The following is an 18287-nucleotide window of genomic DNA, read 5'->3' as shown; positions in this document are numbered from 1 at the left end:
TTCACCACCACAAGAACAGTGTGGGGGAACCGCCCCCATGATTCAATTATCTCCAACCGGGTCCCTCCTACAACATGTGGGAATTATGGGAGCTACAATTCAAGATGAGATTTGCGTGGGGACGCAGAGCCAAACCATATCAGTACCTTTAAGCAAATATTCTGAAGACATTAAGAGTCATGGAGGAAATGAGAAAACTTTCCATGTTCCCATTATGTAGTTGGACTGTCCCTGATGCCATCGTTTAAGTAAATTGATTTCTTTGTTATTAATTAGTAGCATATGATAATCATGATCTGTTATGGACTGAATTGTTCCCCCCCCCACAAAATCCATATGGTAGAGTCCAAACCCTCAGAACCTCAGAATGTGACTGTATTTGGAAATAGGAATTTTAAACAGGTTAATTAAATTAAAATGAGGTCATTAGGGTGGGCCCTAATCCAATATGATTGGTTTCCTTAAGAGAACATTTGGACACAGACATATACAGAGAGAAGAACTTGCAAAGACATGTAGGGAGAAAACGGCTCTCCACAAGTCAAGGAGACAGCCCTCAGAAAGAACCAACTCAGCTGGCATCTTGATCTTGGATTTCCAGCCTCCAAAACTATGAGAAAATAAACTTATGTTGCTTAAGCCACCCAGTCTTAAGCACCAGTGGTACTTTGTTACAGCAGCTCAAGGAAACTAATACACACTATTATAACATTTCAGGGATGGAAGAGACCTCAGGGACCACTCGGTGTCATTTGTGCACCCCCTCCTTCAACAGAGGAGGACATTTAAGTGTGCAGAAGTTGAGGGCTTTGCTCAGGGACCCAGCTACTACCTGGCTCTCTCTTGATTGCCACACTATTGTTCTTTCTGCTGTTCTATAAAGACTTTCACAATTTAAAGCAACTGAGTCATAATTAATAAAATCTTCCATGAGTTTTCAAAGTAAAGGAAGAAAATGCCATTTTAGAGATTGATTTGATCAGTTCTCGAAGTAGGTTTTTTTAATCTTGAATTATCCTGTTGGCTGCCTGTACCTTAAAATCTCATGGCTAATTCTCCACTTCACTTAGTGTGGTGTAATTTCCCTTTTATCAGCAAGGCAGCTGATGTTGAATACAACTGATGAAGACTCTGTTGTAATTGGGGACACATACACAAACACTGTAAGCAATCTCATTGACAGTGCTCACAGGCTTCCTGAAAGTAGAAACAACAAATCTCCCTTCCAAGAAATTCTAAATAAATCATTCTACAACATCACAGTTAAATGCAGGAGGAAGAAGTCTATTTAAATTATGGAGTATTTAATTAAATAATTTTGAAGAACTAACATTCTTGAGCTATTAAGGCAAAGATTTTAAATGAGTATTTTTAAATGAAAGTCAAAATTTAATTTTGTACTACCCATGTCAGAAAATTCTGAACAAAGTCACAAAGTCTAAAATCAAGTATTTTGAGAAATTTAAAACTTTATTTTCATAAGCGTCAACTGCAAATTCTTTGGATTTTTTCTTTCATCAATGTTCTCTGACCTCCAGAGTCACCTACAGTTAACATATTTTATAATGGACATTGTAGAGAGGATGTAAAAGAGATTTTAGGTAGATGAGATGTTGGCAAATATGATCTTTAGCAAGTTAAAACATGCTTGCTGTGTTGCAGAATTTTATATATGTGTTCTCTTACAGATCTAAAACAGACCCTGTCACAGGAGCTGTGAAAAATACAAAGTACCATCAACTTTAGTAAGCATTACAAACTTCATTTTCCATGCACATTTGAAGTTTTTATGTACTATTTTATGCTGCATACACAGATTAAAATTCTCTTTTGTTTTCTTGCTATATAGTGCTATGAAATAGATGATTGGGGAATGATGTTTTTAAAATACCAGTCATGTTGATAGAGCCACAGAAGCCATCATCTCTAACTCTTAGAAGCCTTTCCTGGAACCTTTATGTTTCTCAATTTTGTTTGATCTTTGGCAGTGATTTGCTGGGATTGGTCACTTACCTGGACTGGGTCATGATCATCGTAACCATCTGTTCTTGCATTTCCATGATGTTTGAGTCCCCGTTTCGAAGAGTCATGCACGCACCTACTTTGCAGGTACTGCTGCTAAATCTCAGCTTACAACTAGGAGGTAAAATACTGACCTGCTGTTTTTCCGTTCATTGTAACCAAGCTGCCTTTTGCCCATTTCAGATAGCTGAGTATGTGTTTGTGATATTCATGAGCATTGAGCTCAATCTGAAGATTATGGCAGATGGCTTATTTTTCACTCCAACTGCTGTCATCAGGGACTTCGGTGGCGTAATGGACATATTTATATATCTTGTAAGTCTTTGCTTATTTCCTAAATGAAAAATGTAATGGTTTTGTAAAATCTCCTGCATTTCTTGGTATAAGCGCAAGAGGTATGAGTCACAGAGGTTTAGATTCCCTAATTGAATTCTTAAATGGACTCTAGAGTAGTTCATTATATGCAAATAAGGGCCATGCATGTAAAATCTAAATTAAGAGAATCATAAATATCTATGGATGGTTATATTGTTCAAATACACTAATCACAATTTTATGTATGAATGAGACATACATTAATAAGGTCTAACATGGCAAATCTAGTTTGCATCCCACAAATCTTATGGCTTCTATACTAAAAAAAAAAGTTTGCCTCATATAAACCATGTTATTGATTATGAGCCCCTTATTGTTGAAAGCAAACTAAAGTGATTGTGATTGTATCTCTCTCCTGATTCCAGCACATAAAATACTTGGCTATAGCAGGTGCCCATTCAACTGTCCAGTAAAACTCGCTGGAAAACCATAGAAATGGGCTCAGAGAATTTTTATTTTTCCTGTATGTCCAAGAAGGCATGAAATCAATGTCTTTGCAGACACAACAAGGAGAACTGTGATCATTAACAAGTAGCATGTTGCAGATCATTAATAGAATAGCAGTAACCTAGATAAAAGGAATTCCAGCCATATCGACATCAGCAGAGCCTCCAGAGTAGTAAGTTAAAAGAAGAGGCAGAGCACACTGGTATACACACACACACACACACACACACACACACACACACCGCGTGGACACCCCCATTTCTTTCCTGAGTACACATGATGACTTTCCTTTGAGGTATCTAGCAAGTCTAGATGAGGTTTGTTGTTTAAAGTTAACAGATTGCACGTACAACCAGTGAGTGGAATCTCTGCTAAATGAAAAGTTGTGGCCAGTTGGCTGTCAGAAAATGTACATAGTAGGGGATGAATTGTATAAATTCCAGAGATTGTTTTTTCCGCTTTAGGTGAGCTTGATATTTCTTTGTTGGATGCCTCAAAATGTACCTGCTGAATCGGGAGCTCAGCTCCTAATGGTCCTTCGGTGCCTGAGACCTCTGCGCATATTCAAACTGGTGCCCCAGATGAGGAAAGTTGTTCGAGAACTTTTCAGTGGCTTCAAGGAAATTTTTTTGGTATGTTAGAATTATCCTTTGATTCCAGTTCACAGTAGTCCAACTCTAATGAGGGGAAAAGTGAGTCTTGCTTATCAAGGTCAATTCAGTAGTTTTGGTTATTGCCAGAGGGTAACAGAGGCACTAACAAAACACAATGCACCTTCAAACACTTTACTCATGGGCGCTTCTGGCGTATGAGTTTATTTAATTCACATAAAGAGAAGCACTCTGAGATTTGAAAGAGTTCGTATCTGCTGACTCTTTCGGTACTAACCTCTTGACTCTAATTTCTACTGTGGGTTTTAGTTTCCTCCCATCCGAAAATGAAGGATAAGAAGATTCAACACCGTGCACTCCACAAATGGGATTAGGAATTCATGCATTTGGGCTCCTAATCTCATTCTGTGTGTTCGTGAAATAATATAGCACAGAATTTGTCTCTAGATCTCAGGAGTGTTAACATAAAACAACTTTAAAAATGCAACATATAAGTATAACCCACTTTAAGTAACTTCAGTATTACAGTAATGAGTGATTACAAAGATGATTGAGGGGGCAAAACATACTTTTTAGCTGGGCAAACATTGATTTAGGGTCTTCTGAAAACAAGGTCAGAGATAAAACAACAAGAAAAAGGCTCATTGTTCACAATCTGTTACAGAAAGATCTTTGCCTTACAAAACAGTGATCAAAAGAGTTTTTATTATTGATGAGGTCTGCTTGTGCATGAGAAGCATGAATTAATTTACATAGGCTTGTTTTGTATCTTGCTTTCTAGAGACATACCTGTGATGAGAAAACAGCTGTAGTTGTAGTTGATACAAATGTATTTTAAAGATAGATTGTGATGTTACTAGAGGTATATATATCATTACTGACTTTTTTTTTTTTTTTTTTTTTTTTTGAGACAGAATCTTGCTCTGTTGCCCAGGCTGGAGTGCAATGGCGCGATCTCAGCTCACTGCAACTTCCACCTACTGGGTTCAGGAGATTCTCATGCCTCAGCCTCCCAAGTAGCTGAGACTACAGGCATGTGCCACCACTCCCAGTTAATTTTTTGTATTTTAGTAGACACGAGGCTGCATCATGTTACCCTTGCTGCTCTCGAACTCCTGACCTCAGGAGATCCACCCACCTCAGCCTCCCAATTGCTGAATTTTTTTTGTAAGATGGGTTTAAAAATTCTTGTTTTCTTTATGCAAAGCCATAAAACAGTGGCTCTTCACACAGCTGGAATTAAAAGAAAATATCACCTGACCACTAATGTATATGAATCTTTTGATCAATAATAAATATTAGAGGAGAATTTGTGCCTTTCCCTAATGGTGGTCAGTGTGATTTTAGTACACTTAGGTATATGTTTAGGTTATTCAACCGGTGCAGTTCACTTGTTCCATATTTTACCCTCTGCCACTCTTCTCTGCTGAGACCAAAGAAGTCGGCCAGCAGAGGGAGCATGAGTTAATTAACAGATTTGCTCTTCAGGACTGAATTTTTTCCTTTCCTCTGTGCATAGAACATTCTCCTAATGCACACCTTCACAATTACAAGACAGCTAAGCCACTGTCCCGCTCATTTGTGCTCTGCTAATAAAAATATGAATCCAGGCCGGGCACAGTGGCTCACGCCTGTAATCCCAGAACTTTGGGAGGCCCAGGCGGGTGGATTGCCTGAGGTCAGGAGTTCAAGACCAGTCTGACCAATATGATGAAACCCTGTCTCTACTAAAAATACAAAAATTAGCTGGGCGTAGTGGCGTGCGCCTGTAGTCCCAGCGACTCGGGAGGCTGAGGCAGTAGAATTGCTTGAACCCAGGAGGTGGAGGTTGCAGTGAGCCGAGATTGTGCCATTGCACTCCAGCCTGGGTGACAGAGTGACACTCCATCTCAAAAAAAAAAAAAAAATTATATATATATATATAAAGTATAAATCCATTTGGGAAAAAATGGACGAAATGTAATTATTTAAACATTTTTTTCCTTTGTTCCATTACATAAAAAAGAGCAAGGTGTTGATTTTAAAGTCAGAAAAGTTCAAGCCATATCAAAAATACCTTATTCCATTTTCTTTTTTTTTTTATTTTATTATTATTATACTTTAAGTTTTAGGGTACATGTGCACAATGTGCAGGTTAGTTACATATGTATACATGTGCCATGTTGGTGTGCCACACCCATTAACTCGTCATTTAGCATTAGGTATATCTCCTAAAGCTATCCCTCCCCCCTCCCCCCACCCCACAACAGTCCCCAGAGTGTGATGTTTCCCTTCCTGTGTCCATGTGTTCTCATTGTTCAATTCCCACCCATGAGTGAGAATATGCAGTGTTTGGTTTTTTGTTCTTGTGATAGTTTACTGAGAATGATGATTTCCAATTTCATCCATGTCCCTACAAAGGGCATGAACTCATCATTTTTTATGGCTGCATAGTATTCCATGGTGTATATGTGCCACACTTTCTTAATCCAGTCTATCATTGTTGGACATTTGGGTTGGTTCCGAGTCTTTGCTATTGTGAATAGTGCCGCAATAAACATACGTGTACATGTGTCTTTATAGCAGCATGATTTATAGTCCTTTGGGTATATACCCAGTAATGGGATGGCTGGGTCAGATGGTATTTCTAGTTCTAGATCCCTGAGGAATCGCCACACTGACTTCCACAATGGTTGAATTAGTTTACAGTCCCACCAACAGTGTAAAAGTGTTCCTATTTCTCCACATCCTCTCCAGCACCTGTTGTTTCCTGACTTTTTAATGATTGCCATTCTAACTGGTGTGAGATGGTATCTCATTGTGGTTTTGATTTGCATTTCTCTGATGGCCAGTGATGGTGAGCATTTTTTCATGTGTTTTTTTGGCTGCATAAATGTCTTCTTTTGAGAAGTGTCTGTTCATGTCCTTTGCCCACTTTCTGATGGGGTTGTTTTTTTCTTGTAAATTTGTTTGAGTTCATTGCAGATTCTGGATATTAGCCCTTTGTCAGATGAGTAGGTTGTGAAAGTTTTCTCCCATTTTGTATGTTGCCTGTTGACTCTGATGGTAGTTTCTTTTGCTGTGCAGGAGCTCTTTAGTTTAATTAGGTCCCATTTGTCAATTTTGGCTTTTGTTGCCATTGCTTTTGGTGTTTTAGACATGAAGTCCTTACCCATGCCTATGTCCTGAATGGTAATGCCTAGGTTCTCTTCTAGGGTTTTATGGTTTTAGGCCTAACATGTAAGTCTTTAATCCATCTTGAATTAATTTTTGTATAAAGTGTAAGGAAGGGATCCAGTTTCAGCTTTCTACATATAGCTAGCCAGTTTTCCCAGCACCATTTGTTAAATAGGGAATCCTTTCCCCATTTCTTGTTTTTCTCAGGTTTGTCAAAGATCAGATAGTTGTAGATATGCAGCATTATTTCTGAGGGCTCTGTTCTGTTCCATTGATCTATATCTCTGTTTTGGTACCAGTACCATGCTGTTTTGGTTACTGTAGCCTTGTAGTATAGTTTGAAGTCAGGTAGCGTGATGCCTCCAGCTTTGTTCTTTTGGCTTAGGATTGACTTGGCGATGCGGGCTCTTTTTTGGTTCCATATGAACTTTAAAGTAGTTTTTTCCAATTCTGTGAAGAAAGTCATTGGTAGCTTGATGGGGATGGCATTGAATCTATAAATTACCTTGGGCAGTATGGCCATTTTCATGATATTGATTCTTCCTACCCATGAGCATGGAATGTTCTTCCATTTGTTTGTGTCCTCTTTTATTTCATTGAGCAGTGGTTTGTAGTTCTCCTTGAAGAGGTCCTTCACATCCCTTGTAAGTTGGATTCCTAGGTATTTTATTCTCTTTGAAGCAATTGTGAATGGTAGTTCACTCATGACTGGCTCTCTCTTTGTCTGTTATTGGTGTATAAGAATGCTTGTGATTTTTGCACATTGATTTTGTATCCTGAGACTTTGCTGAAGTTGCTTATCAGCTTAAGGAGATTTTGGGCTGAGACAATGGCGTTTTCTAGATATACAATCATGTCATCTGCAAACAGGGACAATTTGACTTCCTCTTTTCCTAATTGAATACCATTTATTTCCTTCTCCTGCCTAATTGCCCTGGCCAGAACTTCCAACACTATATTGAATAGGAGTGGTGAGAGAGGGCATCCCTGTCTTGTGCCAGTTTTCAAAGGGAATGCTTCCAGTTTTTGCCCATTCAGTATGATATTGGCTGTGGGTTTGTCATAGATAGCTCTTATTATTTTGAGATACCTTATTCCATTTTCTTACATGAAATTCATGTTTCCATTTAAAAAGTTCAAAGCTTGTTAATTTTCTCCATTTGACCTTCCAGTAAGGCTAATTGTGTGACCTATGGTGGAGAAGTTAAAATATATCATCAAAAACCCATGATTTTTATACAGTGTTATCTTAAAATTCCTATTTATGTCACTGTTTAAACGAAATGTAATATTTAGTCTTTAACAAGAGATTTAACATTTCATCAATTTCTTTCAGGTCTCCATTCTTTTGCTGACATTAATGCTCGTTTTTGCAAGCTTTGGAGTTCAGCTTTTTGCTGGAAAACTGGCCAAGTGCAATGATCCCAACATTATTAGAAGGGTAAGATGCACCTTTCTGTCTTTTGAAATAAAAATTAAGGGCCAAGTGTGGTGGCATGTGCCTGTAATCCTAGCACTTTGGAATGCCAAGGAGGGAAGATTACTTGAACTCAGGAGGTCAAGGTTGCAGTGAGCTATGATCGCACCACTGTACTCCAACCTGGGCAACAGAGCCAGAGCCCTGTCCCTAAAAAGAAAAAATAATAATAATAAGATAGTTTACATTCCCTTGGCAAGCATATGGTAGCAGTGGCTGACAAGCCTAGTTTAAGAACTCACTATAAAACCCTAAGAATTCTCTTCCCACAAACCCCTTTTTGTTCAAGCATGCAATATGTCTCTTCTGGCTAGAAAGGTTAATAACATGAAAAGCACACCTCAGAGAATGTCACTCTTCCCTCCTATTCCAGTGTCAACTCACTGTTGACAACTTGAGCGTGGTCACCCAAGATTCCAGCTGTTTACAGCTGTGAGCTTCGGATACTTTCCCTTGAGGTCTTAGCTAACTTGATCCTTCCTTTGTTGTCACATAAGACTCATATCAGCAAACAGCCCCGTGCAAAAATGTCCAAGAAGCAGCATTTGGTTCTCACCACTTTTTATTGCTTCCCCCCTCTCAGCTTTCTCCCCATTAGAAAGCCAGTGCCTTTACATTAGCTCTAGCTGCCCAGAATCTCCCTCTTTATGACAACCAACAAGGACCTCCACAAAGACCCAAACTTGAATACTTGCACTACGGCGTTTCTTTCTCTTTCTTCAGTCATTGGTTATAAGGGGACGCTAGCTGCTGTAACAAGCCCAATATTTCAGTAGCTTCACATAATGACATGTATATATTGCATCTTGGATCAGTTGCAATATATACATTTGCAATATATACGATATATACAGCTGTCCTCCAAATGACCACTCAGGGACTCGCATGCCTTCTATCCTGTGCTGCCACCCTTTGCCATGTCTTCAGAGCCTTCTTCAATGAGCGAAAGAAAAGAGTGGAGAGCCATCTCCATCTGAGTGGGCTGTGAGAGAATCTGCTCTACCCACGTTCCTCTGTAAAGAGCAGAGATACTGCAAGGGGGGCTGGAATTTAGTTGTGTGCTCCACACAAAAAAAGGGGGGACACAGTTTGATTAATAATTAGACAATTTTTGCAATATCATAAAGTGTCCCATTCTCTTAGGATTCTTACGTTACAAATAGATTAATAAAGTAAACCAACTACTGCTGATGTATAAACTAGAAAAGTATTTTCTCTTTGATCCCAATAAAATGATGCCTTAGTTCCTAAAGGTATATCTTCAAAAGGCCTACTAGACCTGAACTACATTATATATTTCTAGCAAATATGGCTATCTAGTATAGATTTTAAATGATACAAATTGTTCTCTAATTGTGACAAAATACAGGTAACATCTTTGTTCAGCCAAAATACATTATAAATTATATTAATAATGAGAATTTGAAACAAAGGCCAGACTGGGAGAGACATTCCAGGAGCTTCAATACACCTGAGAAGACAGAACAAGGAATGTGGCCTGACGGTCATGCTGTATCAAATTAGCTGATAAAGAAAGTGACAGAGACCTGACACATTCATCCACAAGCTTATGTGTTGATTTTTGATCCACACCCAACAGAGGCCAGAAAGATAATAACAACACTTCAGGATGAAGCCTGCTAGGAATCTTGGATGACTCAGTATATTAACAGTGGCCTAAGAGCATGGTGATTTTACATTATCTACTCATACCCGGCCAAAGCTGATGATTGATGGTGACAGCAGCCAGCAGATGAGCATAGACACAGATTTCATGATGCATTTATCCTGTTTCCTAGAGCAGTGAGGTCTGTGCGAGGCTCAGATGGAAAGCCTAAGGAGACTTAGCCATCACGGAGAGCACCGGCACCAAGCAGAATGATTGAAAAGAAATCGGCATGGTGAGATGGGGCTTGAGTCTTTTTGTCTTCTCAAATCCAAACACAAGAGGCCAAGGCCAAGAATGCTGTATGAGTGAAGGTGACGTCGGTTCTATCGGAGAACTTCAGCCCATCTTACTAAAAGAAGAGATAATTCCAAAGAAAGGGGGAAAGTAGATACACCAACATTTAGATCACACACAGTTCCTGTTAAAGACAACGAAACTTGAGTTGCTGCGCCCATAGTTTCCAGTTGGGAAAACATGTTTTCTTGTATGAGGCTGAGCACTTCCTCCCTCTGCTCCTTTGTTTGTTTTCTTAAAACTCAACAGATGTCATGAGATCAATATAGATATAGATATGGAGCCTAGGACTTAGTCACCAAAACCCTGTAAACAAACGCTGAGGATACCTTTTGACAAATAGTCATTAAGTATCAGTTATGTCCAAGGCACTGTGATAGGTGAAATGAAATGTGGAATGGAAACATTAGGAGGTCCTTGCTTCTGTTTTGCGGCATTTTCTGTCCAATCAGAACGTGTTTCATGTTCAAGCAACAGCAATATAAAGTCAGCAGTTTTCAAAATCCTATGAGAAGCAGAAATAATGTGTAATCTATGATGTCAGCATGGGAAATTGTGCTTCCAACTGGGAGTACTGTACTGGGAGGGCTTCAGGGAAGAGGTGAGATTTGAGATGAGCAGGAAAGGACCTTCCAAGGAGAGCAAGCAGTGAAGAAGGACACAAAGCATGTAAAGAAGAGTCACAGTGTAGAGGCAGGGACCGAACAAGGAGGAAGGAGCATGGGCTTTGAAATCACAGCTTCCGAGATTGGAATCCTACTTTAGGAGAGGTGATGGCCTGGTGTGGTCACTTAATCCTTCTGGAACCTATTTCTGCCTTGAATGCTTCTCACACAATGATATTATGAAGATTAGATTAGCTTGTTTATGCAAAGTACCTAACCCAATCTCAGTAGTGAGTGTTAATTTCATACCCGCCCACGTAGGAAAAAACTGAAAAACAAGGCCAGAAATGTAAGTTAAGGAGAAATCCTCAAGCACCTGAAATGCCTGGCTAAGGGGTTTGGAATTTCATTGATGAGAAGTGAGAAACCACAAAATGTTGGTAAGAAGAGGAATCAGACATGTCCTAGTGCCCACAAAGTACAAAGCACCATTCCTAGTGCTGTTTTTGTTACCCATATCCTAATGAGGATATCCATTCCTAATGAGGAAAACAGGTGTAGAAAGATTAAATAATTTGTCCAAGGTCACCCATCTAATAAGTGGAGAAGCAGGGAACTAGTGTCCAGGCACCCTGGCTTTTCACCAAGATACCAGACTGCTTCATGCAATCAAAGGTGGGCTCGGGGGGTTCAGGAAGACAAATTGAAAAAGGCAGTGAGGCTGAATGTGTCAAGGGACCTTTAATACAATACACTACAACGCAGCCTTTTCAAATAATGTTCTACATAAAAAGGTAGGATTATGGAAAGATAATCACAATATAGTTTTAGTTGAAAAAAGTGGGCGATGGAAGAATATAAACTTTATGAGCTCAGATACATATAGGAAAAAAGACTGGAAGGATATACTCCAAAACGTTCATTGTGTTTGTCTGTGGGCAATTGTGGGTAAGTTTTCTTCCTTTTATCTGTCCAGGCTTTATAAATTAAAGATGTGTTATTTGCATTAAAATGTTCTTATTTTAAAGAATCGTGCTGGTAATCCAGAAAGAAGTAACGTTGGCATTACTAAACTCATCGTAGTAAGAATGGAGACGTGGGCCAGGAAGGACAGGGAAAGCCCAGGGAACCCTAAGCTTGATGCTGGGCTGCTGCCAGGAGGCTGGTCCAGGGACAGAAAGGAGGAGGCCAAGAGGAGACATGGCTTAGGGTCAAAGAGGACGTTAAGCAGATTAAAATGGAATTTTTGTTGAAATATTCAAACAGTGATCAAGAATTTTACCATCTACACCTTGAACCCAGAAAAGAGACTTAGATTCAAAATATGACCATCATAGCCAAAGAAACAAAAATAACCAAAGGGAGAACAGGAAATGAGTCAAAAACTTCCTATAGATGTTTAATTTTTAAAACCTTTTTAACAGCTTTATTGAGATATAATCCACATACCACACAATACACCCACTTCAAGTGTTCAATTCAATGGTTTTTTAGCATATTCACAGAGTTGTATACATGGCAGCCACTTTTAGAACATTTGTATCTCCTTGAAAAGAAACCCTATATCTCTTAACTGTTACCCCCATCCCTTTAGCCTCCACCTCAAGCCCTAAACAACAACTAATATTCTTTCTGTCTCTATAAAGTTCACTGTTCTGGACTTTTATATGAATAAAATCGTAATGTATGGTCTTTTGTGACTTTTTTCTCAGTTAGCATAATATTTTCAAGGATCATCCATGTTGTAGCAGGTATCAGGGACTTCATTCCTTCCTGCGGCTGAATAATATTCACTTGTGTGGTTGGACCACATTTTGTTTATCTATTTGTTCAGAAATGGACATCTGGATTGTTTCCACCTTTTGGCTATTGTGAATAACGCTTATATAAACATTTTGTACAAGTTTCTATAGGGACATACATTTTCATTTCTCTTCATTTCACTTCTACCTAGGAGTGGAGTTGCTGGCTCATATGGTAACTCTGTGTTAGTGGTTTGAGGACCTGCTAGACTGTTTTCCAAAGTGGCTGCAGCATTCTACATCCCCACCAGTATGTAAGGGTTCCAGTATGAGGATTGCGATTCCTCCGCATCCTCGCCAATGCTTGTTGTTATCTGACTTTTTGTTATGGCGTTCTCAGTGGGTGTGAGGTGAGATCTCATTATGGTTTTTGATTTGCATTTTCCTGATGGCAGATGGCACGTGATACTGAGCATCTTGTCGTGTGCTTTTTGGCCATTTGCATATCTTCCTTGGAGAAGTGTCTACTCAGGTCCTTTGCTCATTTAACTAATATTCTCAGCATCAACTTTTAACTCCCTGTCTCCAAAGTCTTTGTTACTATTTGCTGGGTAGCTGTCCACATCACTGTTGTTAGATAAAGGGCTTTAGGGATTCCGTGAAAGAAGAGTTTCCCGTTCTTTATCTTTTCTGAGTTCATTTTCTGACCAGGTTTCCCCTCTCCTCTTGCTTTTCTACTTTAGGAAGATTGCAATGGCATATTCAGAATTAATGTCAGTGTGTCAAAGAACTTAAATTTAAAATTGAGGCCTGGAGAGAAAAAACCGGGATTTTGGGTGCCTCGTGTTTGGTAAGTATATCATAAAAAAAAATTCTGAAGAATGGTGTTTGTCAATATAAGGCTTTAAATAAGCATAATATGGCATGTAACTAAAAGTAGTTTTGCTAGAGATGTTAAAATGATCTTAAGTCATACAGGGCGAAGCACTAGATTATATTGGAAGATAGAAATAAGGTAAAAAATAAGAGAGTAAGTAGTACAATGAGTTCTACATAGCTTCATGAAACTAGAGAAATATTATCTCAGTATTTTTCTAATACTTCAAAAATATGTATCTGGATTCAAATGGCTTGAAAAAGAAGGCTTAACAAAGGATTTTCTGTCAAATTAAAACTAAACTTATCCTGAGTTTATATCTTTAAAGGAGGATCTGATGTCCTCATAATAGAACCCTAAATCATAAAGCTATTTCCATTTTAAAACCCATTTACACTGAAGGATTTCCATTATTGAAACACTAGAGAGGAATAATCAGTAACACAGTTGATTACTTCTAACTTTCCCTTTAATATTCCTTTTTCTTTAAATTGAGTTTTCAAAGCACTTAGATCAAAGCTAGAAATACCTAGTACCTTCTTTCTTATTTTATTAATGACCATGAGTGGATCTCTCAGTCTGTGTCATTGGTGAACTGAGTGTTCTGTCACCTTCATTTGTCCTTTAAAATTGTTATCTGTTTTTTAAGTTTTCTTTTAGAAAATTTGTAAGAATAACAACTGAGCCACAGCACCTCTGCTTTTGTCACAATTGATGTTCTTTTCTAAATGTCAAAACTCTTTAAAAGGAACAGCATTTCACCCAGCTGTACCCTAGCACTCACTGTTACCTTTCTTTGGCATTTTTCTAATATGAAATTTGCTTTTATACATAATCCAATAGAATGCATATTGGGTTTTTATTTTTTAAAATATCCAAGAACTAAGAAAAAGGGTTCATTTGGGGTATGTGGCTTCAGCTTGGAGAGAGAGGAATGTGAGACATGAGAATATCCTGGCCCCACTGCTGACTAGAAAAGCCGTCCAATTTCCGTTGAAATAAAAATTAAAGGAGCATAAAAATTTTCTTCCATGATACAAAAATTAATTATAGCATAAAGTTATTTATGTTATAATTTATTACTTTTTATTAATTCAAAGATAATACCATGGAAGTAAATGTAGTCAGGAATAGAGAACACTGGGGCATTTCACTTCCTTCACTATAGAGAAAGGTGGAGGGTGCCTCCCACCTCTGCCAAGTGAGGTACCCCAGGGGGATCACTTAACATCAGAGATGGGCAGGGCAAGAAGAGAGACTCTTGTGGCCAGGCTGCTCATCACCATCTGGAGAGCAGGGTTATCTGGTGTTCCTGGAGAGCCCAGTAGTCACTGCCTAGGGCCACATCATCTGAGTCCTCTTGAACCTTGTGCTGGGAAAGACTACCCCCATCCAAAAGGTCCATAGGTGTGTTTCCAGGAGCCAGACTTGAGAATCACCCAGAGGCTGCACACTCACAGGAGGAAAGGTACAATGAGGCACTCCTGGGCTGGAGAGGGGGGTTCAAACTCTTGAACACCTATGGCCAGAATCCAGTTGTATCAGATGCACAAGACTTTAACTCCATTCCTCCATTCCTTTCAATGACATCCCGCCTCAGTCATGTGAGAATCTCGAGGTGGCCTGAAGAGGGGGAGTAGAAGTGAAGAAAGTGGCCAACTTTTCTTCCTTTCCTCAAACCGGGGTCCTTGAGCTGCTAAGGATGGGATTGTTATATGAGTTATAGGATCAGTTGGATGTAAAACTGAATTACTGAAAATAACCAAAAAGCTCTGGGACCTCCGCAAGAATTCAGAAAGGGAGCTGGAACACACTTGAAGGTAGTGTTTGGAGAAAAGTAAACCTGCCAGTTGTGCCCTATAGCACTCAACCTATTCCATAAAACCAGCTACATGGGATTTTTGAAATCAAAGTTAATTTAAATGCAATATTTTATGGAAGGTATTATTAGGGGTTTCAAAGGCAATGCCATTCTAGAAACATAAGCAAATAGCCAGGCATTCCTTGAACATCATCACAATTGCTCTTGTCCATTTCTCCAGGATAATGTGACTTGGATTGTAGTGAAATAGACACCTTCGATCTAATAAATGTCATCTGTAACCATGATAACTTTTTACACTTTCCTTCGTAAGTAAGCTAATCAAGAGTTGGAAGCTGAAATTTTGTAATTTTATATTGGCTAAATTATGATTAAGAAAATAACGTATCTAGCAATACACCTAGAGGAATGCTGTGGTAATTATAATTAGGACATAAATGTGCACTAATTCAGGAGACAGTCCAGTTTCAATATTCTCTCTTCAGATTAATAAATGTACTTTCTTCTGAATCACTCAGACTTGATGAGTCACCTCAGTAAAAAGGATGAAACATATATAGATGATAAATATTGTGTGGTTTGTTTTAAGAAGAGGTCTGGAATATAGGAAAATGGAATGCATGGGAGAAAAATCAACAAAGTATTCAAGCTTATAATAAATGTATTTATTGAGTGATTGCTATTCACTAGGTAGTATGCTTGTCACTGTGGTATGGCCCTGAATAAGCTATGGCCCCTACCCCTTAGGAGCTTAAAGTCTAGTGGGAAACAGAAAATAAAATTACAAATAATTTTATATAATATGCTAAGGGCTTTAATGCTGCACAGATAAGCCCCTAAGCTTACCTCTGGCTCACCCGAAACTCATCTCCGTGTAACGTTAAGCTACACTGTGATACGTTCTAGGCAGAAGGTGATCAGGTTTTATAGGGTCTAAGGCCCAAACAATTTGGGGTACCAGGGTCTTGGAAGGGCCTGTACAAAAGAGGGGTCCTACCCCTTAGGTTTCTTTGGCTTCATGGTATACCTGCCTCTGATTCCTACAGAAAGGCTAAGGGTACAATGGACACACAGGAGAAGCACCTAACCCCAACTATGCAGGGCCAAAGAGAAGGACCAGATGAGAAGACACACTGGTTACCTTTTGAAGGACAACCAATAGGAACTAGCCAGGTGAAGGGGGCAGGGTCAGAGGCAGATGAGGAGGAAAGTCTAGGCATAGGTTTGGTATTACAAGTTAAGGCAACTCTATGCCCACAGCTCAAGGCAAAAAGGGTTGGGGTGCTGTAGGAAGTATGACGTTTCCGATTTCTTTTAGGAGAGATGGTTGTGTAAGATACAGCATGCCGTTTTTGGACAAAGTCTTTTTCTGCATTTCCACATCTGAGGGCAGAGGCTCAGTCACGTCTTCAGGGTGCCCCCATGTTCCCCAAGGGAAGGGCAGCTCTCCCTACCATGACCTTGGGGGGCCTTGGAGCACCTCCTCTGGGAGGTAAAAAACTGACAAAATTATGTGGCCAGATCTAATGTCTTAGTTTCCTGAATTGGACAGGCAAGATTACAATATTTCACAAATTAACAAGAAAAAATGACAACCTTTTCAATTCAAGGAAGGGTAGCAGGTAAAAATGACAATAATAGATGACATTTGGGATTTATTGAAGGACTCCGTAGTTACAGGCAAAGTTTCAAACTTTGCAACTTTGCTAGCATGAAGAAAGCATAAGAAAACACCTTACATGATTAAAACTGAAAAAGACTTATTTTTTTTACATGTGATAAATTCTTCCAACTATTGAAGTCTTTGATGCTACATTTTGTTTTTCTTAGTTTAGTTAGAATATTTTTCACATATTCTAACTTCTAGAAGACATAGAACATAACAGTAATTTCAGTTGTTGCAAATTCAGCTAAGAAAGCACTTCTACAAAAGAAAATGAGCAGGTAAGGAAGTCCAACATCGGCTCTGAGAACTGGTTCACTTGGTTGTAAAAAATCCTTATTCAAGCAAACTGTGGCATCTGTAGAATCCTTATAACTTCTGTCTACTGTAAAATATGTGAAATTTAGTGGAAACATCCCAAAGGAAAGATTGTTGGAAGCATCCAAAAGAATATATTTGTACTTTCATACATAAAAAATATAAAGCAGAATTCTAAAATATGCATTTCTGAGTGGGGCTTTTGCACTATATTAAAGACCACCTCCACTAATCAGCCCTAAGCCCTGAAGAGCAAATCAGTTTCAGTTTAATGTTTTCTTCTTATATCCTCATCTATTTAATATTCAAAAAACTTATGAAGGCACATCTTGTGATTGTCTCTATAGTTTAAAAAACATAAAAGATGGTAGAAAAGTACAGAACCAGATTTTCCCCAGAGCGTTGCCTGTCATGAGGGTTAAATTTTGAGAAATGAGCCAGCAGGGGGAAAAATGATCAAAATATAATTTAAATAGGCTCCAAGGGGCCTACTCTAGTCAGTGGTCCGGAGCTCAGTTCTTCATTAAATTCAAGAAATATAGTCCATGATTTTCCAGTGTTTGGTTATCAAAATCTTAATTATTTAAAATTAGCCTCTAATAAGAAGGAAAGAGGGGGAGAAAACCACTGAAAGCTTCTTCTATTAACAACAAAAATGTTAGCTAAGAACCGTAGCAATCAAAGAAGATGCAATCTAGTAAAAAGGATCACTTTTGTAAGTGGGAAGAGAAAAGTATAACCATGTTAAAAGAACAAGAAATGAGACATCCCTGGCCCCCACAGAAGTGGGAGCTAAACAGTGGGTACACATCGACATAAAGATGGAAACGCCGGACAGTGGGGACTTCAAACGGGAGGAGGAAGGAAGGAGGGCATAGGTTGGAAAAATTACCTGTTGGATTCTGCATGCACTATCTGAGTAATGGGTTCATTAGAAGCTCAATTACCTGTTGGATTCTGCGTGCACTATCTGAGTAATGGGTTCATTAGAAGCTCAAACCCCAGCATTATGCAATACACCCATGTAACAAGCCTGCACGTGTACCCCCCGAATCTATAAGAAAACAGAAAATGAATAAGCCAATGAGTTTCAAGAATCAGGAATCAGTGGTGGAGGTAGAAAGCATACCACCCATAAAGGGGACCAGACTAAGAGTCCACTGAGAAGACTCAGAGTTAATAAGAAAAACAATCCAACTGGAAGAGAGT

At 38.9% G+C, this 18287-nt stretch overlaps 1 protein-coding gene across 7 annotated transcripts in view; it reads left to right on the top strand.

Moving 5' to 3' along the window:
* The window catches only part of NALCN (sodium leak channel, non-selective), a 365066-nt gene that overhangs the window by 308492 nt on the left and 38287 nt on the right, over positions 1-18287 (top strand). For all 7 annotated transcript variants that reach the window (XM_024231054.3, XM_024231061.3, XM_054529197.2 and 4 more), the window contains 6 exons: positions 1689-1745; positions 1989-2109; positions 2206-2337; positions 3309-3476; positions 7948-8052; positions 13142-13248. In XM_024231054.3, coding sequence (XP_024086822.1) covers positions 1689-1745; positions 1989-2109; positions 2206-2337; positions 3309-3476; positions 7948-8052; positions 13142-13248 — 690 coding nt within the window. The remainder of the gene's footprint in view (positions 1-1688; positions 1746-1988; positions 2110-2205; positions 2338-3308; positions 3477-7947; positions 8053-13141; positions 13249-18287) is intronic.

This window comes from Pongo abelii, chromosome 14 (genome assembly GCF_028885655.2).
Source record: "Pongo abelii isolate AG06213 chromosome 14, NHGRI_mPonAbe1-v2.0_pri, whole genome shotgun sequence".
Classification (NCBI taxonomy): domain Eukaryota; kingdom Metazoa; phylum Chordata; class Mammalia; order Primates; family Hominidae; genus Pongo; species Pongo abelii.
This window is presented reverse-complemented; position numbering and strand designations above follow the sequence as displayed.